Raw genomic sequence first — 25,553 nt, 5'->3', positions numbered from 1 at the left:
CTTCAGTCCTTCTGCCTGCTCTGTTCCCTGCTCTGGCTCTGATGAATTCTCTCACCCTCCCGCGCTTCTGACTGTACCCAGTGCTTGTATAAATAAATAAATAAATCTTAAAAAAAAAAGAAGAAATGGAACTGTTACTGAAATTCAGATGGAACCACAAAAGACCCTAACTAGCCAAATCTCTCCTGACAAAAAAGAGGAACCATGGTGATATAAACTTCCAGACTTCAAACTATACTACAAAGCCATAGTAATTACAACAGCATGATAGTGGGTAAAAAGCAGACACACCAAATAATGGAATAGACTTGAAAGCCCAGCAATAAAACCATAACATATGGATAGCTAATCTATTACCAAGGAGTGAAGAATATACACGAACAAGAAGTCTCTTCAATAAATGGTGTTGAGAAAACTGCATGCAAAAGAATGAAACTAGTCCACTATGTCACACCCTACACAAAAATCAACTCAAATGTATAAAACAATTGGACTTAAGACCTGAAACCATAAAACATATAAAACAGGCAAACTAGTCCATGACATAAATTTCAGAGAGAACTTTGTGGATTCATTTCCAGCTGCCAGGAAAACAAGAGAATCTAAAAGTTTGGCACTAAATCAAACTGGAAAATTTTGAACAGTGAAAAAAACAATCACCAAAATGAAGTACAACCTTACTGACTGGGAAAAACTATTTTCACACCAGATTTTTTTTTTTTTAAGATTTATTGATCTATTTATACAAGCACTGGGTACAGTCAGATGCGCAGGAGGGTGAGAGAATCCACCAGAGCCAGAACAGAGAACAGAACAGGCAGACCGATGAAATACACTACTGAGGGGAGCAGCGGGCATGGCAGACGAGGTCTGTCACGCCATGTGGGACCCTCACCAGCGGCCAAGGATTGAACCGGCACTGCAGAGGCTGTGGGCAGCTTTGCAGCGCAGCGCTCAACCTCTGCGCCACCACAGGAGGCCCTTCACACTAGATATTTGACAAGGTACTAATATCCAAAACCTACAGGGAGCACATACAACTCAACATAAAAAATAACCAAACAGATGGGCAGAGGTGTTAAATAGACACTTTTCCAAAGACATACAGATGATCAAATGAAAAACTGTTCATCACCTATCATCAGAGAAATACAAATCAAAACCACTACTTTATATCACTTCACACCAATGAAGAGCAGTCCATGCTAAAACAGTAAGTGCTGGCGAGGGTACGAAGATGTAAACCTTCATACTGTGGGAGTTTAGACTGGCCCTATGGAAAGCATAGATCTAAACATGGATCTGCTATACAACCCAGCAATTTCACTCCTAGGAATCTATCCAAACACAAAAACACTTACAAAAGAAACCTGCAGTCCTATGTTTATGGTGGCACTATTTACGATAGACTACATATGGAAATAACTTAATGGCCCAAAATGGATGAGAGGATCAAGGAAATGTGGTATATGCACACAATGAAGCTCAGTGATCAAAAAAGATAAACTCCTATCATTGTAGCAACATAGGTGGAGCTGGAAGGGATTATACTAAATAATCCACAAGGAGAAATATATGTACTGCATGGTGTCACTTATATGTGGAATACAGAGAAACCAAACAAAAGATCAAATACCAACATTAAAATCAGGAAGGCCTCAATATTAGAATCAACTTCTGAAAGCTGACCATAGACCTAAATCCAAAGCGGGGAGGCAAGATGAGAAAACACAATGGACTATGGTGACAGACAATGTACGTTTAGTAGTCAGAAGCAACACTGACCACATGCTGTCAAAATATTTACAAGAATGTAAAACAATAGTAGTTTATTAAATAAAAAAATTTAAATAATTATAAAAATGATTTGAAAAACAACTAAAATCAAACTTCAGTTCATTACTAAAATTCAATGTAAGGGTTTAACAGCAGTTTTAAAACAACTGCAGAAAGAATTCAGAAGTGATCAGAAGATGTATTTTAAAAAAGTTTATAGGGCCTCCCCTGGTGGCACAGCGGTTGAGCACTGGGCTGCGAAGCTGCCCACAGCCTCTGCAGCGCCAGTTCAACCCCCAGCTGCTGGCGAGGGTCCCACATGGTGCGACAGACCTCTCTTGCTACGCCTGCTGCTCCCCTCAGCAGTGTATTTTGTCAGTCTGCCTGTTCTGTTCCCTGCTCTGGCTCTGGTGAATTCTCTCACCCTCCCGCCTTCTGAATGTACCCAGTGCTTGTATTTAAAAAAAAAAAAAAAAGTTTACAGAATTCAATGCTGAGATCAAAAATTGAGGCACTATTTGTAAGAAAAAAATGGCTAAGAATTTCCAGAAATGGTAAAAGAGATCTATCCATACATAAGGTAGTATCAGGGAGGAATGAAAAAAAATTCATACCTAGGCACAGGACATGGAGCCACAGATGGAAAAATGCCAACAGTACAAAAATGTCAAAACAAATTCTTTAAAGACCAAGACTTCAAGGGGAATGACTGTTAGCTTCTCAATAGCTTCACTGAAAACCAATACATAGAAGGAAAAAAAAAAACCTCCACTGTTCTAGAGAAAATAGACATAAGGTTTCAACAAAAACATGTCCTCTCCACCTCCTACCCGCAGGAAAATCTAAGAGTCACTCACCTACTTATACTAAAATACATTCAAAAGAATGTATTTTAAGCAAAAGAAATTGGGATGATATAAAATTCAGGAAGGAAAAAATGAGGATAAAAGCGTAAATGTGGGGCCTCCCTGGTGGCGCAAGGGGTTAAGACACAACCTATGAAGTTATCCGCTGCCACTGCAGCACTAGTTCGAACCCCAGCCAAGGAGTACCAACATGGCACAGCTGACCTCTCCTGACTCGTGTGCTGCTCACCTCAGCAATATATTTCAGTCAATCTGCCTGTTCTGTTACCTACTCTGTCTCTGGGGAATCCTCTCACCCCTCAAACCTCTGGCCTGTACCCCAGTTATTGTATGCATAAATAAATAAATCTTAAACACACACACACCCCAAAAACATAAGCATACAGAAAAGATTTAAAATAGAAATATAAAACAGACCTTACAGGTTAACTACCAAACAAAAGAAAATTACTGACTTTCAGAATAGACTTGAAGCAATGAACAGAGAATTCCTACATAACATTAAAATTACCAGACGTAACAGTCTTAAAAAATAAACTATAATGCATTACCTTCACATCAAAATATACAAAGCAAAAGTGGAATGAATTATAAGGATTTTCAACAAATTTAGACAAAATCTTGTGTTAATAAACAGTTTTTAAACCAGACTATATCAGATTTGAATACAATGAAAACATGATTCAAATGACATTTATAGGATACAACCACTGAACCGCACAATATTCTTTTTTTAAGCACACCAACACATTTTAATGCACCCAACAAAGCAGCATCAACATACATAAAGCAAACATTAACAGATCTAAAGGGAGTCACTGACAGCAAAGCAATAATAGAGATTTTAACAAACAACTTATATCAATGAATAGGTCACCTAGACAGATTATCAACATGTAAAAATGACCTTAAATGACAAATTAGATTTAATGAACTTAGTATTTACAGAGTATTTGACCCCCAAACAACAAAATATACTTTTTTCCTCAAATATAGCAAATTCTCAAGGATAGATCATATGTTGAGACAAGTTTCAATAAATTTATGAAGAGTGAAAGCACATCAAGCATCTTTTCAGAACAAATGGTATTGAAACTAGAAATCAACCAAAAGAGGGGAAAACCAAAAATATGTGAAGACTAAAAAACATACTAATGAAAACCTACTGAGCTAAGATGGACATCAAAGTGTGTATACACACACACGTGCACATTTATGTGTGTAAAATATACACATACATAGAATCAGCGGAAAAATGAAAAGAAGTTACATTACCAGAATTTGTAGGATGCAGCAAAATTGTTGCTAAGAGGAAAGCTTATACAGGAAAATACAGACCTCACGAAACCATACCACTACCACCATACAAAAAAATTCAAAATGGGTTAGATTTCAATATAAAATATGAAATCATAACATATAATATAGATGATCTGTTCCTTGACATCAGGTTATTTATAGAGATCCAAGCATATGTTATAAAATTATGGTAAAAAGCAAGGCCTTGATAAACACAGGGTTATCCCTAAAATGGAAGCAATGAAGATGAGATGGGAAGGGATACACAAGTATTAGTAATGATGGTGGTCAAACCAACCTAGTAATAGGGACATACATGTACTTACAGGTACACAGAATTACTATTCCTTGTACTTTGCGTATCTTATATCCTTTAGATCTACTGAATATTTTATAAATTTTAAGTCCACACTCTTCAGAGTTGGCAAAGTCAAAAGGAAACAAGATGTCCAAAAATAGACAAGTGCACCTCATAAACTCTGCATGTATCCCCAAGTGTAATGAGATTTTTTTGAAGAGAAAAAGAAAAGTCAGGCCACTGGAGAATGATGCATAATCATATGCAATGTTTATTTAAAATAATTTTCCAAGTCTGCCCATATTTTATCAAGTTTTGCTTCACTTTATCCTGTTGGAAACCAGATTTAACAGGTTATATTTTAATGTTTATGCTAATTTTTTAATTAATGCTAATTTTTATATTAACACTAGATCCAATTATATTGACGAATAGACAGTGTGAATTACTTTTTTGGTATTATGGTATTTTTGGTATTGTACTTTTTGGTATTGACCATTTCTTGGATTAGATGCTATATGCTATTTCAAGTTGTCTCCAACTAGCTGAATGACTTAAGAAAATTATGCTACCTCCCCAGGCCTAATTTCTCACTGCAAAAGTAAAGACTAAATTATTTGTATTTTTTTATCTGGCTTAAAAATTCCATGAATACATTCCTCACCATTTTCATTTAATTTTATTTCATCTTTATTTGCTACTTCATCTACAAATCGTAATCATCCACACTCAAGTAAACATGAATTCATTAGAATATAAACACAAACCCAAAATTTCTTAATCATTCTAACATACTACAATTAATAGAAAAAAGGGCTTTAATTTGAATTTTCATTTTTTTATTTCTGCTTCTTTATTTAAAGTCAATAATAAAGTCACAATGTAAAATGAATGCATTTAAAAACAAAGATACATTTCAATAACAAAAATATGCAATGATCATGAAATCTATTGTACACTTTGCTAAGGTCAAGAGAATGAAAGATGGTATGAAAAAAATCAATCTTCAAATATATCCTTAACAAAACTCTCTTGTAAATAGCAAAATTATTTATGAAGACATGTTTACATAGTTGGACACCAGCTGCAACAACAAGTGGTGTGTGCTGGGGGCAAGAATAAGATGAGAAAGCTCCCTATGTTTTCTAGAGAAAAATATATGGGCATCAGGAACTCAAGATTAAGCTTTAACATTTAATTCAAAATAAAATAAACATATCTAACAGATCACAACTGTATGAATATATTTTTTTTGATAGAAATGTGATGGGGCATTTCTTAACAATAACAGCTAAGTAACCACGTAAGAAGTGTGGAAATACCCACAACCCCAAAACCCAAGCCCTAGTCACTAACTTAAAATAAATACCTTCTATGAAATTTTTTTTCACATTACTAAAATATGCTCATTTACTTGGGATGATTCATATTTAGAATATTTCAAAAATTTGTTTTTAGGTGTGGAAATACAAGAGCTCAGATTTTTTAAACCATCTATGTATTGGTAATAACTGAGTTTTAGCAGTGATTAACAAACCTTCCGTTATATATTGATAGGATTTCCTTAAGCATATTTGATCAACTACTGCAAGAGTGATGCTGGTGGTAATAAGTGATACTCTCAAATTTTTCCTTTTAAAAAATATATAATACATGTAACACTAAGTTATATGTTACATTGTATATTTAACAAGGAATGACTTTTTAGGCTCTAATAGGAAGAAAAGAAGCAAATAATGGCATTTATTTACCTATTTTCTCACTGATAAATCACAACTAACATTCAAAATGGTGGATAAAGTAAGTGATATTATGCAAAAAATTAAAATCATTATTTTACCTAAAGAAACAAAAATAGCATGAGAAGTTAAATGAGCACACATAGGTCCCAAAGTTCACACTATGATTCCAAACAAGATTTTCAAAGCAAAAGGCAGCTACGTACAATTCTGTAGGTATTTCTTATTCTACAAAGATGAATTTCAGAGCAAATGTCAGCTAGTTCAATCTTATCTTGTCAAAGATAAATATTCAGATGAACTAAAAGTTCCATTTAAAGTGCGCCTGCTGACCAACTCTATACTGACCCTGCTAAATGCAGTCACCAACAAAGTAGCCATCACGCATGCTTATTTCATTCACTGTCTTTGCTATCAACAGTCACAGAATAATGGATTTTTTAACCTAATACTTTATTACAGTGGACTATAGAAAAAACAATCCTAAACCTATCTTCTAAAATTCCAGAGTATGATAACCTCAATATTTTTAAATACTGAAAATGTAAAGGTCCATACAAATTAAGGGCTGTATTAAGTGTATACATTTTTTACCTTAATAGTCACTTGATGTGCTCTTAAAATCTCTATGAGAGAAGCAGATATTGTCCCCAGGTTTTTTGGCAATAGATTCAAAAGCAAAAGTAGCAGTGCTGTTGCAGTCCATAAAACTTGCTTTTTTTTTTTAAAGCTAAATTATTCAATATCTGTATTGTTATTGCACTCATATTGCCCGGAATACATCTATAGCAACTCAGCAATAGTGATTGCAACAAATGTAAATAAAGTAAGTGGGTCTACAAAGCATTTGATTTCCTTATTAGATAAGAAAGTTTTCATAGAGGAAATGCAAACTGCAATTCAAATCAGATTACATAAGCTTAATAATTTTTTAACCTTATATAAAATTAAACCTAACCCTAATCACTACAAATCTGTAACGAATCAGAAAAAGATTTACAGTACACAAAGTCTTGACTATCGTTGCATTCCACTCCTGAAGTCACTCTGAGTTAAAACAGCAATTTTTCCAAGATTTAAAGAAAAATAGATTTTATAAAAGGGATTCTTTTTAATCACTGAATACATCATTTTTATTACTAAAACAGAAATAAGTTATAAGTTTTTCCACTATAATTGCTCTGATGAAAGAATTCTTGCTTTTAACTCCTAACAAATGCTACATTTTCAAGACTAAAGGAATTATCAGTAGGCATTCTTTCTTCTTGATCTAAGTTACTTTTCTCTAAAATATGTCAAGTAAGCTTTTAAAGATTCAGGTAGGGGCAGCTTCATGATTTTTTCTCTCAGTAAATTCTGAGGTGGCTCCTCTGGCTTCATGGCTTCACTGTGATCTTTCTCTTCCTCTTCTTTGTTATCTTCTTCCATCTTTTCATCTTCTTCACTGTCTAGAGGCTGAGGAATAAGCTGATTACCCACAAATACATAAGTATTAATTCTCTGTTTAACTCTCTTTCTTTTCCTTTTGGGTGCAGCCCTTTGAGGAATCCCTTTGGCCTGCATCTCATCATTTATGAAATTTCTAAGTGTGCGTCGAATATAAATACGAGCCAAGTCCTGCAGATTCCTGACAGCACAAGGAGCTAAGGGGAAAAAAAAAAAAACAACAAAAGACAAAGTAAAACATTATTTATTGTTAATTTCTTCACAGAGCAAAATATATATTGAATTAAAACGGAATTTTCTGACTCTTTCGTCTAACAAAGACTTCAGGGTGCCTGTTACATGCCAACCACCATTCTAAGTACTGAGGACAGTGGAAAATGCAGAGGGTTTATACAAAGACAGGTTAAGTGTCCCCATGTAAAGGCAAAAAAATTCTTTGAAAGGATAATAAAACGTAAAAACAGAGTACATGAGAATTAAGAAGTTATGGGACAAGAATGGGAAAGAATTTTACCCTATGTATTTTTTATACTTTCTGAACTTAAACCCATATAAAATATCCATCAGAAATCATGCTGCAAATAAACAAATAGCCAAAAAAGACACCATGGATTTCATAAAGTCAATGATAACATATTTCTAACAAATACACAACTTGGGAACATATACAGTCTCTGCTTCACTCTCATCTCCTACAGATAAAAAAACACATAGTAAGCCTAAAAAAATACTTTTTTTTTTTTTTTTGGTAGCCTGTTCTGTATTCTATGTGTGGAGAAATAAATTCTCTAATTTACACCTAAAATTGATTCTCCTAGCTTCCGGCCCTGTGAAAATAAAACTATTACCAAGAATCCTTCTCAAATACCTAAACAACCTAAACAGAATCATCTTTAGTTGAATAGCATTTTAAAAAATTCTTCAAGGGCCTCCCCAGTGGTGCAGCGGTTGAATGCTGGGCTACAAAGCTGCCCGCAGCCTCTGCAGCGCCGGTTCGATCCCCGGCCACCAGCGAGGTTCCCACATAGAGCATAGACCTCTCCTGCTGTGCCCGCTGCTCCCCTCAGCAGTGTACTTCGTCAGTCTGCCTGTTCTGCTCCCCGCTCTGGCTTGGTGAATTCTCTCACCCTCCCACGCTTCTGACTGTAACTAGTGCTTGTATAAATAATCTTAAAAAGAAAATCTTCATCATGTATGTTTTTTAAAAGATTTATTTATTTATTCAAGAACTGGAGTATAGGCCAGAGGTGCAGGATGGTGACAAGATTCACCAGAGACAGAGCGGGGAGCAGAACAGGCAAATGGACCAAAAACACTGCTGAGGGGAGCAGCAGGCCAGACAGGAGAGGTTTGCGACACCATGTGGGTATTTCCCGGGCTGACCGGTGTCCAGAGCATGCAGTGTTGCGCAACACGTGCCATCAATTAAGTTTCACTTTACCGTTTCGCCTTCTGAGAAACCACAGGTTCTTCCTGTTAATCAAATAAGACTGGGAGGTACGATGGGAGGAGCTACCAGGATGTAAGAAGAGAACCACGAAAAGGTCAGGGGGTTACTGCGAGAGGAGTAGAGAGAAGGTCAGGGAAGGTAGAAAGACAGGGAAAAGAGAAGATAAAGAAAAAATAAAGAAGCAACCGCTAGCGTCAAGTTGTCTCAAGCCCCTCATTTCAATCCTCAGCCCTTCTCTTTTCGTGCCCACGAATCCCACGGGTCGGGCCAGGTGGCGCCCAACGTGGGGCATGAAAAAGAACGAAGGAACCGCTAAAGGACCAGCTGTGGTGAGCCAGCAAGTAATGTAAGGTAGCTGGGATCATGAGCAATTCAATGTCCAAGGGGTAGTTAGTTATTTCCCTGGAAGCTCTCCTAAAAGAGTTTGGGGTTCCTCTCAGTAGAAAAATTCTTAAAGGATTTGTAGAGACCCTTAGTATCACTAATAAGTGGTTTCTGGAGCAGAATAGGGTCGATAGTGCCAACTGGAATAAGGTGAAAGGAGGTAATCGTCTTACATCAGCAATTATATGGTCTTGAGTCTCTTCCTGGCACTACTTTGACGGTCTGGGGAGTGGTGGGAGATGCTCTTAAAGCCGGTGGCACTGCTGCCACTCAGGTAGCCACTGGGGCTGTCAGAACCACGAAACAATCAGAGGAAGAAGATAGAAGTTCCATTATGAGTTCTACATCGGTAAGTCCCCCTTCCTCTACTCAAAAAATACCAACAGCCCCTCCCCTAGATTATTCTACAGATGAGTCGGGAGGAGAGGAGGAACAGGATGAGGAAGGCCTCAGTTGTTACAAGCCAGGGAAGTGTAAAAGGAGATGGAAAACTCCTGGGGAGCCACCTCCTAGAACACTTGACAGGGTTGATCTTCCGTTAATGGAAAGACTGTGCTCTATGATGGAAAGAGTCCTGGCTTCCCAGGCCCCTAATTATGCTTACCCAGTCGTGGAAGGGACAGATCCTCAAGGGGCGTGTACTAGAGTACATGTCTCCACAGCTTTTAAAGATTTGAAGGCGTTAAAGGAGGTAGTTACTCAGTATGGCCTCCAAAGCGCTTTTACGCATACCTTATTGGATAGCTGTATCGACATGAATCCTACTCCAAACGACTGGAAGGCGCTGGTCAGGGCAGTTACCTACCCAGGGGATTATTTGGTATGGAAAGGTATATTTTTAGAGAACTGCACCCATACAGCTAAACTCAATGCTGATGCTGGATTTCCGGTTAGAAACAAGGATATGTTAGCAGGAGAAGGGCAATATGATAGTAATGACCAACAAAAGGATTATGATCCGGCTGTATTTGCCCAAGTTGCAGCAGCTGGACGGTCAGCCTGGAAGGCAATAGGAGATAGAGGAGGAGCTGACATTCAATTAACAAAGGTCATTCAAGGGTCAACAGAACCATATGCTGAGCTCCTAGCAAGATTGATGACTGCAGCTGGCCGAATTCTAGGTAACGAGTCATTACGCAGAAGGCTCGTGAAGAGATCACTAGAGTCGAAAAGGCTCTAGCCCAGGTGACCTTAAATAGGTAGTCTGTCTCTCGCCCTTTTGATGTCTTGGTGTTTTGTAGTAATCTTACTCCCACAGCACTTATATGGCAAGATGGTCCCGTTTATTGGATCCATCTTAACATCTGTCCAAAACGAGTCTTAGAGCCTTATTTTCATTCGGTCGCCAGAACTGTACAAACGGCTCTGGACTCCAGCCTACATCTTTCGGGTACTCACCCGCAAGCGGTAATTCTCCCCTATAACAAAGAACAAATTCAGTGGTTAATACGCCACCATGAAACATGGAGTAGTCTTTATTTTACCACTTCAGTGCTTTTTGATTCGCATTATCCCAGCAACCCTTTATGCAAATTTTTACAAAATCATCCAGTCTGTTTCCCCAGGATACTCGTTACTATTGTGGGGGCGCGGACAGTGTTTACAGATGGCTCAGTAATGGTACAGCCTCTTTTGTCTCTGAAGGGGATAGGAAGGTGGTCTCGGTGCCCAGTGGTTCAGCCCAAGTCATTGAGGAGACCGCCGTCCCCTCGGTTCTCGAGACCTACTCACGAGAACCTATCAATTTGTATTCTGACAGCAAATATCTGGTACATGCTTTAAATGTTTTAGAAACTGTTGCTCATATTTCTGTTCATAGCTCCATTGCACCCCTCCTTCATCAGCTGCAAACACTGATGTGTAAGAGAACTCATCACCTTTTTGTGGGTCATATCAGAGGTCATCTTCCATTGCCAGGACCTCTAGCGGCTGGCAATGCCGCAGCTGATTCTCTTACTAGGGAACATCTAATTTGTCCAGCACTTCAGAGTGCTATGGAAGAACATGCAGTCTTGCACACCAACGCCACGTCACTTAAGGGTCGTTACGGGTTGACTCGTCATCAAGCTCGTGACATTGTCCGTGCCTGTCACAAATGTGCACGTTTTGCTCCAGCTGCTGTGCAGCCCCCAGGAGTTAACCCCCGGGGCATCCTCCCTAACCATATTTGGCAAACCGATGTGACTCATGTACCCTCTTTTGGACGACAGAGCCTGGTCCATGTTTCCATCGACACATTCTCTGGTTTTCTTTTCGCCTCCCCACAGTGCAGTGCAAAGACTTCTGATGTCCGCTCACATTTGCTACAAGCGTTTGCGGTAATGGGCCGCCCACATGTCATTAAGACAGATAATGGTCCCGGTTATACCAGTAAGGCTTTTGCCTCCTTTTGTGCGGTCCATCGCATTGTGCACAAAACGGGAATTCCATACAACCTGCAGGGGCAGGGTATAGTTGAACGTGCCCATGGTTCTCTGAAAAGTATGCTTTTAAAACAGGGGGAGAACACTCCCCCAGGGACCGTTTGACTACAGCTCTCTTTACCCTTTTTTGACCCTAGATACCCAGGGGCGGTCAGCTGCTGCTCAGCACTGGTCGCCAGACCCTCGGGAGGTCACGATGTTGCAAACAAGATGGAAGGACCCAGTCACTAATGAGTGGCAACCACCCGCACCAGTATTAATATAGCTGCCCGGCAGCATTTGTCTTTTCCCACAGGATGCGGAAGCACCCCGATGGGTTCCTGATCGATTGGTTCAGTTTGTCAATATACCTGACCCTGCTAACCTTGATGACACGAGCATCCCAGATGTCAGTACGATGGGCAATTGTGCATTGGCTGCCTTTTCTGCTCCTCATTGATCGTCATGATTCCACTTTTCCGCAAGTATTTGCCACTAATCTTACTACTGGTCTGGCTTCCAAGCCATTGGATAGTGCCCTGTTGGGCCAGGGTGAGGTGAAATTATTTAATGGCATTTACTCTGCAAACATTAGTTCTACCACTGAACAATCTGTTAGTATTCAGAATAATAGATTAGAGAGTTTGTCTACTGCTGTCTGTCCCCTCCTTTCCTTTTTGTCCTCTCCAATAATGCAGGAAAAGCAACTGTGTTAAACTGTCCAGCGGAGCCCTGCGCCCTCTCTGCCTGCTGGACCCGGAGTACTGAAAGGGTGGTTATCATTCATCTGTTTTCTACTTTAATCATGCCCGTGGATGTTTCTGCGCGTCTTTTCCCTGTTCTACCTAGGAGGAGACGTGATTTTGGCATCACTGCAGCTGTTGTCGCTGTTTCAATAGTGGTGGCCGCGGCTGCAGCTGCTGCTGCCATCTCTGTCACTCAAGCTGCTGCCAATGCTGACAACTATAAACAATTTAGCTGCCAATGTTGCTTTTGCGTTATCAACATAGCAAGATATGAATGAACATTTACGAAATGGACTTTTGATGCTTATCAGCAGATAGCTCTAATGTAAGAAGAGATAGACACACTTTTGTTAACTGCTCACATGCCTTGTAACCTTCTGTACCGTTTTATTTGTGTAATTCCTGTTATGGTGAAAAATATGTCTATGGAAGTAAATAGGTTAAATAGTGTAATCAGAGGACCTTGGAACCACCAGTTCCTGAACCTGACTGCTCAAATGGCGAGACAGCTCGTAACTGTTAACAACACTCGGGTTACCCCTGTTACGAGTGAGGGTCTCATTGCCGGGTTTAGAGGACTCCTCCCAGAGTTGCTGTTTGTGCACTCAGCATATGGTTTCTCTGTCGGCTACGGAGGCGAAACAAAGAACGTGCCATTGCGGTCAGGCAGGTACTTGGCGCCATGGTACTTGACCAGGACTCCCCAGTGGCACCCGGATGGGTCAACTTAGCCCTAGAGAACCTGAGAGCCAAAGACGGGTAAGAGCGTAGCCCATCCAGACCAACCTAAGACAGCGGTCTGGACCAAGAGCCACGGATTAGCGATGACGGGTAAGGCTGGTCACGGAACATGCCAACCTAAGACAGGCCAGGTGTCTCATTTAAAAGAAAAAAGGGGGAGATGTCCGGAGCATGCGCAGTGTTGCGCAACACGTGCCATCAATTAAGTTTTACTTTACCGTTTCGCCTTCTGAAAAACCACAGGTGTTTCCTGTTAATCAAATGAGACTGGGAGGTATGATGGGAGGAGCTACCAGGATATAAGAGAACCACGAAAGGTCAGGGGGTTACTGCGAGAGGAGCAGAGAGAAGGTCAGGGAAGGTAGAAAGACAGGGAAAAGTAAGAGAAGGTAAAGAAAAAATAAAGAAGCAACCACTAGCGTCAAGTTGTCTCAAGCCCCTCATTTCAATCTTCGGCCCTTCTCTTTTCGTGCCTACGAATCCCGCGGGTCGGGACAGACCGGGAATCGAACCAGCACTGCAGAGGCTGTGGACAGCTTCACAGCGCTGCGTTCAACCCCCTGCACCACCAGGGAGGCCTCCTTCATCATGTATTTTTTATTTCTTTACTTTTAGTACTTGTTTCTGGATACCTCTCTTCCTATTTTTTTGCTATAACATTTGAAATTCTGCCTTCTTTAGCTATTGGTATGTAGCCCATCTTTGCCATGAGACTGTGAGCTCTGGGAGGGGAGAGCTCTGTAGGCACAGTCCATCATCCCGCCAAAGCTCACAGGGCACACCCTATGTTCTTCCCACTGTACCACAGTGCCCTGGGCCATGCCCACTCCTCCCATGCGACATATATCCTGCAGTAGTTGACATGGTTTTTCGTAAAACCCTAAAGTAGCAGAAATTTTACACCAATATAAACACTTCACACTTACCTAGTAGCCCATTACAAAACCTTTTCCTCAAACTATCTTTTTCCACTCCTTACTAAAACTTGAAATTGAAGAGAATTCCAGAGTCTTTACTAGCCATGACAGCTAGAAAAAGTAGAATATATAGTTTCTAGCTACGTATTCTGTCTAGGACTGCCCTCACCTATATGAGGTAGAAACTAAAACAATTCAATAATTTGAACTCAAGTCTGGTTTCTGTCAATGATTAGTTTTGTGCAGAGAAGTGGTATCTCATCTTATATTAAAATGTGTCAAATATCTCCTGCTGTGTGTGTCCTCCAAAACTCTTATATACCAGGTACTGTTAAAAAAATGTATTTAAATACAGTGGGTGTGGTGCGCAGACCTCTCCTGCCGCCTGCTGCTCCCCTCAGCAGTGTACTTCGGTCCTTCTGCCTGTTCTGGTCCCTGCTCTGGCTCTGGTGAATTCTCTCACCCTCCCGCAATTCTGACTGTACCCAGTGCTTGTATGTATGTATGTATGTATGTATAAATTAATTAATAAAAAATAAATAAATACAGTGGGTGATTTAGACTAAGACCCTGCTCTTATGGAGATAAACATTTGGTTGATAAAAAAATAATTAAGAAAAAAACACAAAACAAGGACTATAAAAAAATGACATGGTAGAAAGTAACCTGCGGAAACGGTTACTTTTGATTAATCAAGAAAGTCTCCCTGAGTAAGTTATGGCTGAATTAGGAACTAAATGATATAGGCAACAGTCATGTAAACATCTTGGAACAAAAAGAATATTCAAGCCCTTGGAGGTAAATGAACTTTCAGCATGTTCAGAGGTCTAAAAGAAGGCTAGTGTAGATGAAGTTAAGAGCAGGAGAAAAGCTGTAAGTGATCTGATCATTCATGGTTTTAAGTGAAGAACCTGGTTGTACTTACCATGCAGTTCCTGAAGGGTTTTTAGAAAGCAGGGGTTATAATGCAATGGAAATGATACTCTGGCTCTTTTGTGAACCATGCATTGTAAAGAGGGACAAGAAGGCAGCTGGAATATTCCAGCAATCCATATGAAATATAATCACATTTTTATGGGGGTAGAGATGGCAGTAAAGATGGAATGCAATGGACAAAGTTGAAACATTATTTTGAAGACAGGATGGACTGGGGTTGGATGTGGGAGAACTGTTGACCTAAGAAAATAGGCAGATGTTAATTTCAATTATTGATATGACAAAGAAGAACAGAAATAAAAAAAAAAAAAACCAATGCTAGAAAGAAAATGAACTTCCCTTTATCAAATCTAAGGTAGCTATTACATATTCAAAATTGAATTTAAAATTGAAAGTCTGAGAATAAGACTAATGGCATACCAAATCCTCATTATAATGTTTTATATTTAACTCTGAGGTTCAGTGACTTGAGCAAGGTCACAGAGGTCGTAAGTGATTTGCGTTGGGACCTGAATGCAGCATCTGAGTGTAGAGTCTATGCTCCTTTCCAAACACAAGCACTTAAATATAATCCTGGAAATAAAAATCTAGGAGTCATCAGCAAATCATGACAATCAAAGACCAGAAGACCAGAAACTGCAGAACACTCGAGAATGAATATAAAGAAAGGAAAAGGCCTGAGTTTGAATGAACTCTGTGAAAGGGGAGGATGGAAAATACATCTATATACAAGTTTTAGAAATAATAAAGGAACCAAAAAAAAAAAAAAAACCAAAACAATAAGTCTTCTTAACTGATCTTTGCTCTTGAACCTCTCTCACATTACCTGAATTTTCTTTCAACACCTTAATATGCTGTTGTTCTGCCACATTCACTGCTATTCCTGAGAGAATGAAAGATGCTGAAAAGAATGAAGTATCTTTCAATCCTAACTGCAAAAATACCTAAACTTCATAAATAACCAACTAGATCCAGAATGAGAAAGGAAATTTGACGTTAGTATCTTCTGAAGTTCAGAAGTTCTAAAATAAGATCTACATGATCTTCATATAAAAGTTCTCAATGATACAAAGACCTTTACATAATTTTCAGTCCCCTACCTATTCTAAAAGCCCCAATGTTTTCTATTCTATGACATTTCCTTGTTTCTAAAGCTTCCAGCTTTGAGATAAGGATTTAATGGACCAGACAATACTAACCCTGACTGCTATAAAATTTTATTTTGAAGTTTTCAATCCAAAATTACAATTAAGGTTATCTCCAACACACACATCGAAGCTCTATTTGTTTCCCCAAAGGTGGTTTCTGTATAGATTTTATAGGAACCTAGAAGTCAGCACTTTCATTTTTACCTTATTAACAAAGAGTGAAAAGGCATTTTATTTGGGTCAAATCCATAAAACCAATGACTTTTAAATCAGCCCTAAACTTCAAGCAGTGTATTCTTATTTTTAGAAGGTCTTATACCAGAAAAAAGCTAAGAAATATCATTTTAAGTTGAATAAAAATTAGTGATGAACCTGAAGAAAAAGCTCCAACTACATTTTAGTAGCTACTTAATACAAGCAATTTCATAGCTAAAATTTATATTTGAGAAAAGATTTGCATGTATATTTATGTTTAGCTTTTTGGTACCAGCATTCTTTTCATATTCAACTTGCAATAATTATTAACGAAATCAAGTTTTTTGAACACCAATCTGTTTTTACAGAAAAGGAAACTTGCTCTTATTTTCCATATCCTATTAAATTTAGACAATTACCAAAAATTTTTTCATATTCTGGCCATTACTATATAAAGCTTTTTTTTTTAATTCATAATTCCTGACTCATTTTTTAAAAGTTACTGTTGGTAGCTATGACTTTTTTCCTTTAATTTATAGAAACTCTTGTAAGGGGCCTCCCCTGGTGGCGCAGCAGTTAAGCGCTGGGCTGCGAAGCTGCCCACAGCCTCTGCAGTGCCAGTTTGATCCCCAGCCACTGGCGAGGGTCCCACATGGTTTGACAGTCCTCTCCTGTCTCGCCCGCTGCTCCCCTCAGCAGTGTATTTCGTCGGTCTGCCTGTTCTGTCCCCTGCTCTGGCTCTGGTGAATTCTCTCACCCTCCCACGCTTCTGACTGTACCCAGTGCTTGTATAAATAAATAAAATAAATCTAAAAAAAAAAAAAAAAAAAAAACCTCTTGCAAGAAAGATAATAACATAATGAACATCATATACCACTCATCTTCAGTTCTCTCTTATGGCTACTCTTAGTTCATTAACACTCCCATTTCCTTTTCACACCCCTATCTTGGATTATTTTGATGAGAGATTTAGACAAATCATTTCACTCATAAATATGTCAGAGGGATGATGGGTTTTTAAAAACATTCACTCTCTTCAATTTTTTCCTATTCCATTAAATTTATTCCTACTTTACATTCATAATCACAAATGTCAATCAACCCACCAATGACAGTCTTATTTAAACTTCCTAGATCTGTTTGTGCTGACATCCTTAAAATGATGGAAAACAAATACTACTCATTTATAGTATGTCGTCATTCATGCCGTTTATAAATTCTGTTGTTATAAAATCGCATTATAACCAAGACTCTTCAAAAGGAAATTAAACTAGGAAAACTTGACAGATAAAAAGAGAACGCTGAGGATTATAATATCAGCTACAAAGGAAAACATTTAACTATTTGCTGCAAACAAATCTACAAGGGACCCTATGAGTACACGTACATGTGATGCATATTAAACATATGTTTAGGTCATTGTCCAAGACAAATTGTGTCAGAAATCTTTTTTTTTTTTAAAGATTTTATTTATTTATTTATACAAGCACTGGGTACAGTCAGAAGCGCGGGAAGGTGAGAGAATTCACCAGAGCCAGAGCAGAGTGGGGAGCAGAACAGACAGACTGACGGAAGTACACTGCTGAGGGGAGCAGCAGGCACAGCAGGAGAAGTCTACGCTCTATGTGGGACCCTCGCCGGTGGCTGGGGATAGAACCGGCGCTGCAAAGGCTGTGGGCAGCTTCACAGCCCAGCACTCAACCACTGCGCCACTGGGGAGGTCCCCAGAAATCTTCTTTCCACTACTACTTCTTATGACGCTCCAGCAGTTGTGACGTGACAGTTAAACGAAACTGTCATAAACTATAATTCTAATGCTTGGAAAACAGGAGGAAAGAGATAGTTTTACTTTGTTACTACTGTTTTTTCCTTTACCTCTTGCCCTAGCTTTTTTTTAACAAGGAGTTTAAGTATTCAAAAATTATAGTTTAGTACATTATAGTGTACAGTACACATAAATGTTTATATACATATACATATATACCTACATGTACAAACATGGGTATATGTGTGTGTGTGTGTGTGTAGTGGGTGGTCTATTAAAAAGGAGCTTTCATTGAAAAAATTGTATGATCCAAGTGAATACAGACCCTATGAATCTTACAAATCCAGAGTGGTGGGCCTCCCTGGTGGCACAGGGTGTTAAAGTCTCAGCACTATCAAGCTATCGTCAGCCACTGCAGCATGAGTTCCATCCCCGGTCAGGGTGCCAAGCCACATGGCACAGCAGACCTCTCCTGTTTTGCCCACTGCTCCCCTCAGCAGTGAATTTCAATAAATCACCTGTTCTGCTCCCCATTCTGTCTCTGGCAAATCCTCTCATCCCCCAGCACCTCTGACCTACACTCACGTTCTTGTACGCATAAGTAAAATAAATCTTAAAAAAAAAAAAAAAATCCAGAATAGTGATTTTCTTTGATGGCAGCTATCAGAGAAGAATGGAAGTAACTCCTCTCCTCAGATTGTGGGGAATAGACCTCCAAGCACTGACACTCTCAAAGTGACACTCACTCCAGAACTACAAGTAGGACCTCTCTTTATCACCATGTTCATTTCTCCCCAAGGCAGGAGAGTGGCTTGTATAACTTGTGAATATAAGCAGCAGCAAGCCTGTGTATCTTTGTCCTATTCTTTTTTTTCTTCCCTCTAGGTTATGTCCACGTACAAGTGCACAGGTTGAGTTCTACTCATCCCTGTGTTTATGGGTTAAACTCAATAGTGAGTAGTCAGTGTTGCCTGTAAGCAAAAACCTGATTTACTTGCAATAGGTAAACCTCATTTAAATGTGCAGACTTAAGCCATATTCTCCTACTATTATGACTGGTAATAAAGCTACCTGACCCTAGCCATCTAACACCCAGGTCCATTTCTCCACTGGTAAGAATCTAAACAGGAAAAATCATGTACAATTTAATGATCCTCCCTAAATCCCAGCACTATTCTTTATTAAGCAATTATTATATGCCAAATACTTCATGAATACTATTTCGTGTAATTCTCAAAACCACCAAAAAGGCCACAAAATCATAGAGCTCAAAAGAGGTAAAAATGAACACTGAAAATAAAATTAATTCCTTTCTAAAAGCCAGCTCGCTATGAAATAAATCCATTTAAGAAGCAAATTAAGAGGTTTTACTAAGCCAAAGCTCATTTTGGAAGAACTGTATCCACCGATTTCTAACACCAAACCTCTTCTTTTTCAAGGTCTCAGTAGCCCTCAGGAAGTTGCTCACTCCCTCCTTGAAACATTTTTCTTCCTCAGTTTCTAATATCCTGGTAGTCCTCCCATTTCTCTCAGGTCCTTCCTTTGCGAATACATCATCCTGTTATCTCTGAATGGTGGCCAATAGCTCTAATCCAAGCATCTCTTCGCTATCTCACCAAATGTTCTCGCAACTTTAAATGACACCTTTATGTTGAAGACTCTCAACTTCCACCTTCCTCATGAAGTCGGTTCATACCCTACTTAACATTTATGTGCTAACAGACAACTCACACATGGTCAAAATAATATATGCAATCTTCCTACACCTATTTCCAAACTATTTCACTCCAAGTCTTCAAAGACAGTAATGAATGTTGTCACCAGTTAGTTGCTCAGAACAAAAGTGTGGATAACCTTTATTCCCTCCACCAACATCAATGCAGTCCACTATTATTCTACCTTCACACAACACTGACTCTCTTTTGACTACAAGAAAATTCTGTTATAGACTGTCCTCTATAGCCTAGCCAGTGACCTCTAGCCACCCTGGAAGAACAAAGTTCTTTTGAGCTGAATTAAAGTTTTTGGAAAATTATATCCACCGATTTTACTATAATTAATTCACAACTATAACTAATAAATTCATTTTTAGTTTGACCTGTCCCTTCATTTCATCTTTCCAAAAAGGCAACTAACTGGGGGAGGTGGGGGTTGTGGCGGTGCATGGGGGAAAAGGCTGAATAAATACATTGAATACACTGCTGCAGAGTTCTTCATAATATAGTGCATGAAATATAAAGCATAGGAGTTAAATATTAAATCACAGCTCAATCAGAAAGGATTAACATTACTTACGGAGTCCCACAGAATCTGGTTTGCCATTATCATTCTTACTTGGTTGCACAAGTGGAGCAAATGAAACAGCAAGGATATTTTTACTTTCCCAAGTGTTTTGTCCAGTTCGCATAATTTGTGTTAACTATTTAGAGGGGAAAATAGACTAATTTAATTCTGGAAATGTGATTTTTCTTACTTACTTACAATTTCAAAAATAACTGTCAATGATTGCTATATAAAATCACTTGTATCTGAATGCAACAAAATTACTTTCACCTAAATATATGCCATAAAGTAATATAAAAGGTGTCAAGTATTTGGTCTTCAATATAGTTTAAAAAAATTTTAAGTAATTTGCTTTTCAAAGGTTGATCAATTTTCTCAGTAAATTATGTTTTCAAACATTTATTATACCTACTAATACCAAAAAACAGGCAGGAAAATAGCTGAAGAATATTTTCACATAAGTCTATACAGTACTACATGAAGATTCTAAAATATACTTGTTTCTTTAATGGAGTTAAGCACATCAAACGAAACCCCCAAATAGGATTTCTTGTTTTTATAAGCTGAAAGAGTTAAAGAATGTTGGAAACTGAGTGGCTGGCAGAGGTCATTATATTCAGTTCAATATTGCCAGGTAAGAAATCTTCAGGAGGGTACAGTTTGGCAAATCCACACAGGTAGTTTGAGTGAAAGTCAAAGTCCTTTCTAATGGTTGCAGAGGATTTTTTTCCTATTACCTGTTTTGGATAAATATGAGCATTTCAAGATAAATCTAAGAGCAGTTCTTTAAAATCTACAATGTAATAATTTCCCCTTCCTTGTTTTCTATGTCATTAAACAAAAGAAAAGGACAATAGAAATTACCTGATCTTCTATAGGCATTACTAGAATGCCTCCAACTTTTAGTAATATTTTCATGTAATTTTCATGGTCTTTCTGGACTCCAGCTCCACAATAAATTCGATCATATTGATGACTATCAGATGCTATCTGGAGGCAATTACCAACCACAAATGCAGGTTCACAGAACTCAAATCTGCATGGAAAAACAAATATATTCTAATTTATTTAAATAAAAATGTAAAAAAAATATATAATCCAGTTCTTTGAAATATTTAAGTTATTAACATTTTAAGGATGTCATTATAAAAAATTTGACGTAGTATCTATTTTTTTTTGGCACACTGACACCTTACTTAAGACTTAAAAATGAATATAATGAAAAGCCCAGCATAACCACATGCCCCAAAATGATATATGATAAAGATGAAAATCACAAGGGTCAAACAAAAATGCAAAAAGCTTCATATTCCACTGCCCTTTGCGAAAAAGGTATGATGCCTTATGAAAACTGAAGGGCTCCTGGAGTATTATTCTCAGTTTGTCATTTTTGGTGCACATACAGTGGCAAAACTTTGTAAGGAAAAGGCATCATTCACCCTTGCAGTAACCAAGATTAGGGAGATTTTTCATAAAAGGTTAGCAAAGGTATGTTATAGGATTCGAACAGAGAACAAATGGTTTTTTCTTACTGTTGTTTTGACCCCTGTGATCTTTTTATGCAACCAAAGTAGAGATAAGGCATTTTTATCCAGGCATTTTATCTTGGCTGTTTGTTCCTGGTTACAGTGTTGGTTCATGGATATAGAATTATGCTTTTGCAGACTCTGCTTTTTAATAAGACTCCTAGTTTAGTCCTTGATTCTGACAGACAAAATTTGAAAGTAGTTTCTAACATGTAACATATAATTAAAACTTCAATGCACTAATAAAACATTAAACCTTTTTTAAATGAACGCATGGAGCATGAAACATCCTTTCAGTTTTAAGTTGATTAAAGTTATTATGACCACAGAGTAAAATCAAGAATATTTGTTGGCATGCCATGAAAAACTGACTAAATCAATCATTTTTACTTTGTAAAACATATCCTGTTCTTTGATAGTTAACAGATTACATATTAAGTTTCCATTAAAATTCACTAAAATACAGACACATTATAATCACTGATAGAAGAGTTTCCCAGAATTAAGCCCTGTCCTCCATTTCTTCTCTTCTTGGTGTAGGGGAATGGGAATGGGGTGGAAAGGGTTGAGGGGGTTGGGATCAAGGTAAGCAAAGAGTATGTACCCTGTACTCTCTTTTCACACTCCCACAGTTCATGCCCCATTATTTGTTTTACTATTATTACCTCCTCATTGTTCACAATTTTTAGGTATCCCCTTCCATTATGATGTTCCCTAATACACAGAATATGTTCAAGCTCTTAAGAATGCCATGCACAACTCTTTATGACTGTACTCTGAAGTTTCCCTTCCAGACTCAATTTTCATGCCTACATTGTAGCTAGACTGAATTATTTGCTTCTAATTGCTTAAAGGAACTTTTACAAAATGTTTCAAAAACCTGTATTTGTATATGCTCCTATTCCTTTGACTGAAATTACCCTTCCTTCTTTTCCTCACTTGGTAAATGCCTATCCCTTAAAAGTACATTTCAAGTTTTAATTAGCTTCACAATGAAACTTTACCCAACTCTGTAGTAGTATCTCATTCCTCCTACTTGTATGGCACACACAAAAGTGTAAAATTTTCTAGGTTGGGGGAGCAGGGGCAAGTGTAATTTCTTTTAGACTCAAGACTATGCTACAACCTATTACTGTATATATAGTCAAAATATAATTTCTTGGCTTTAAGTAATTAGTAATTGAGTAATCGCCATTACTGGATCACATGGTTTAATCATTTTATCAAACTCACAGTAAGCTTTCTCCAAAAAAGAGAATAGTATTTTCAATGAATACAAAATCATCATTCTTATAAAAATTCATTTAAAATAATTTATTTAATAATTTAAGTCAGTCATAACCTTCAAGATGAGTGTGAGCAAGGAATTTAAAAATATGAATTATTAAACCTCTTATCATGCATATTAAATCAACTTAAAAAATAAGCTTATAGTTTTAAAAGTTTCCTACCAATTAAAAATATGCCTTATGAAAGTATTACCTAGGAAAATACCATTAATCAAACTATGATTAAAACCACTTCTTATATTAGTAATATTTTATAACATTCTCATCCCAGCAAAATCAATTAGAAAGATTTAGTGCCCAATTTCAAAATCAAATGTGTGACTCTGGTCAAGTCACCTATACTAGTAATGAGCCTAATTCATTCAGTAAAATACTATTTACTGAGTACCAGTTCTTATGTAAATATTGGAACTAAAACGAAAGTCATGTTTACATCAAGATATGAGAAGTATCAAATAACCTCACCAATTAAAGATTAATTTACAAGTATGATAAATGCTCTAATTCTATGAAACTGAAAATGAACACAAATTGAAGAGAGAATCATAGGGAATCAGACAGCGGTTCCCTGAGAAATGACCACCAAGGCTCTAAAAGTGGAGACAATCCAGAGTTACGCTGAGATGGTAGACACTAGCCATACGTAAAATACTGAGTCCTTAAGATCTGATTAATACAAACTGACATGTACAGTAAGGGAAAAAAATTGCAAGGAGTGTAAGAGATTTAGTACAAAAAGTTAAATCGATATTTCTCCTAGATTTATGTGTATATGTGTGTATCAACAGTCATATAAACTGAAAATACTAATACCCTAGGGCTACTTATCACAGGTAAACAGAAACCAGATACTCTGTCCTTAACATAATTTTCCCCTAGAAACATTCTGTTTTTCCTGTTATATGTTAGTATTACTTTCTGAATTTTAATTGGTTTTCCATCGCTTATTACAGTCCTCAAAAAAAATAAATCATACAACCAAATGTTTTATATTAATTTTATCTACCAACTTTTGAATATGAACTCAGATTTGACAAAATATATTTGCTGACCACAAAATTCTCGAGAAAGTTGCCCAGAAATATTCACAGAAAGTTTGCACTTATGTTACCCGCTGTATCAATATGATGGCTCTTGTTTTACTAATTACTCTAAATAATTGTAATTTTGTGTTACAGAATACAGGATATTTTTCCCCAAAAATATCAATAAAAGCAAAACTCAAATTTTTAAACAACAAAAAATCTCTGTCTTCAATGAATAAATCACTTGTCCTATAACTGAAAGGCAGTTTTTGGGGAGGTGGGGCAGGGACTTTCTAAACGTCTTAAGTGAGCCACCCTTATTCTAAAAAACAACATCTCGTCTCCCTTATAATGGAGAGCAGAACAAAGGATTATTGTAGAGGAAAAATATCTAAATTTATAAATAATATCTACTAATGCAAATGAAACATCTACAAATGCATATAGGATCTTTACAGTTTCATGAAACATATTTATATTAATATCCTTCAGCAGAACACTCAAAGCTTGAAAATAACTTGAGACAGCATTTCAAAAGGACTGAACTATTTCTAGATCTGAAATAGTAAAAAATTCAAGAACATAAGAAAAATTGGAGAATAATAATATTTTTAATTATTGGCACTAAAACATCCAGAACGTAGAGAATTCATATGCTAAACACATAACCAAAAAGTTGTAATACTGCCAATTTTGTAGTTATTAAAAAAAAAAAAGGTCTACCAGAGAGTCTCTCATCTGGGGATTATCTCTCCTCTGGGATTATTTATTATATTTATAACTATGGCTTGACTTTTTTCATATATAATACATTAATTTTTCACACTAGTAAACAGAACAACCCTTAGGTTGCATAGATTTCGTGTGTGTGTGTGTGTGTGTATGTATGTGTAAATGGGTAATAGCAAGTTGTAATAGAGGACTTACAGGTGAGCTTTTAGTACTTCTCACTAGGTACACAGTTGAGAATCTGATTTGGTTATTTTGTATACACCTAGTTTATCAAGTGTCACAGAATGCTCTGTCATTAAAATTTCAGACAATTATTCCAAGGGAATAAGGGATTTCAAGGACACAAGAATCTGATTTGGTTATTTTGTATACTATTTTTATAATAGCATTTCATATAAATAACCATACCAATGCTACAGCTAATGTTTTGAGAAGTCTATAATTAAAATTTTTCAGGCAAAAAAGTTTAAGATATCATCATATCCATATGATATCATGCTCATATCATACCTATGAAGAATTAAATGACTGATTTAAGACATAGATGATAGCTAACCATGTTAGCAGAGTAAATTACAACTCCTATTAAT

The 25,553-nt window shown here is 37.4% G+C and overlaps 1 protein-coding gene across 5 annotated transcripts in view; it reads right to left on the bottom strand.

Annotated features, from left to right (window-relative positions):
- Positions 1-3,324: 3,324 nt before the first annotated feature.
- The window catches only part of PCMTD1 (protein-L-isoaspartate (D-aspartate) O-methyltransferase domain containing 1), a 77,393-nt gene continuing 55,164 nt past the window's right edge, over positions 3,325-25,553 (bottom strand). For 3 of the 5 annotated variants that reach the window (XM_054692268.1, XM_037506731.2, XM_054692269.1), the window contains 3 exons: positions 21,256-21,427; positions 20,404-20,527; positions 3,327-7,621 (listed from right to left, as the gene is read on the bottom strand). In XM_054692268.1, coding sequence (XP_054548243.1) covers positions 7,254-7,621; positions 20,404-20,527; positions 21,256-21,427 — 664 coding nt within the window. In that variant the 3' untranslated portion in view covers positions 3,327-7,253. Of the gene's footprint in view, positions 7,622-20,403; positions 20,528-21,255; positions 21,428-25,553 lie in introns of all 5 variants that reach the window. The other 2 variants (XM_054692270.1, XM_037506724.2) reach the window with 1 other exon arrangement.

Source organism: Talpa occidentalis, unplaced genomic scaffold, assembly GCF_014898055.3.
Source record: "Talpa occidentalis isolate TD23 unplaced genomic scaffold, MPIMG_talOcc4v2.1, whole genome shotgun sequence".
Classification (NCBI taxonomy): Eukaryota; Metazoa; Chordata; class Mammalia; order Eulipotyphla; family Talpidae; genus Talpa; species Talpa occidentalis.
This window is presented reverse-complemented; position numbering and strand designations above follow the sequence as displayed.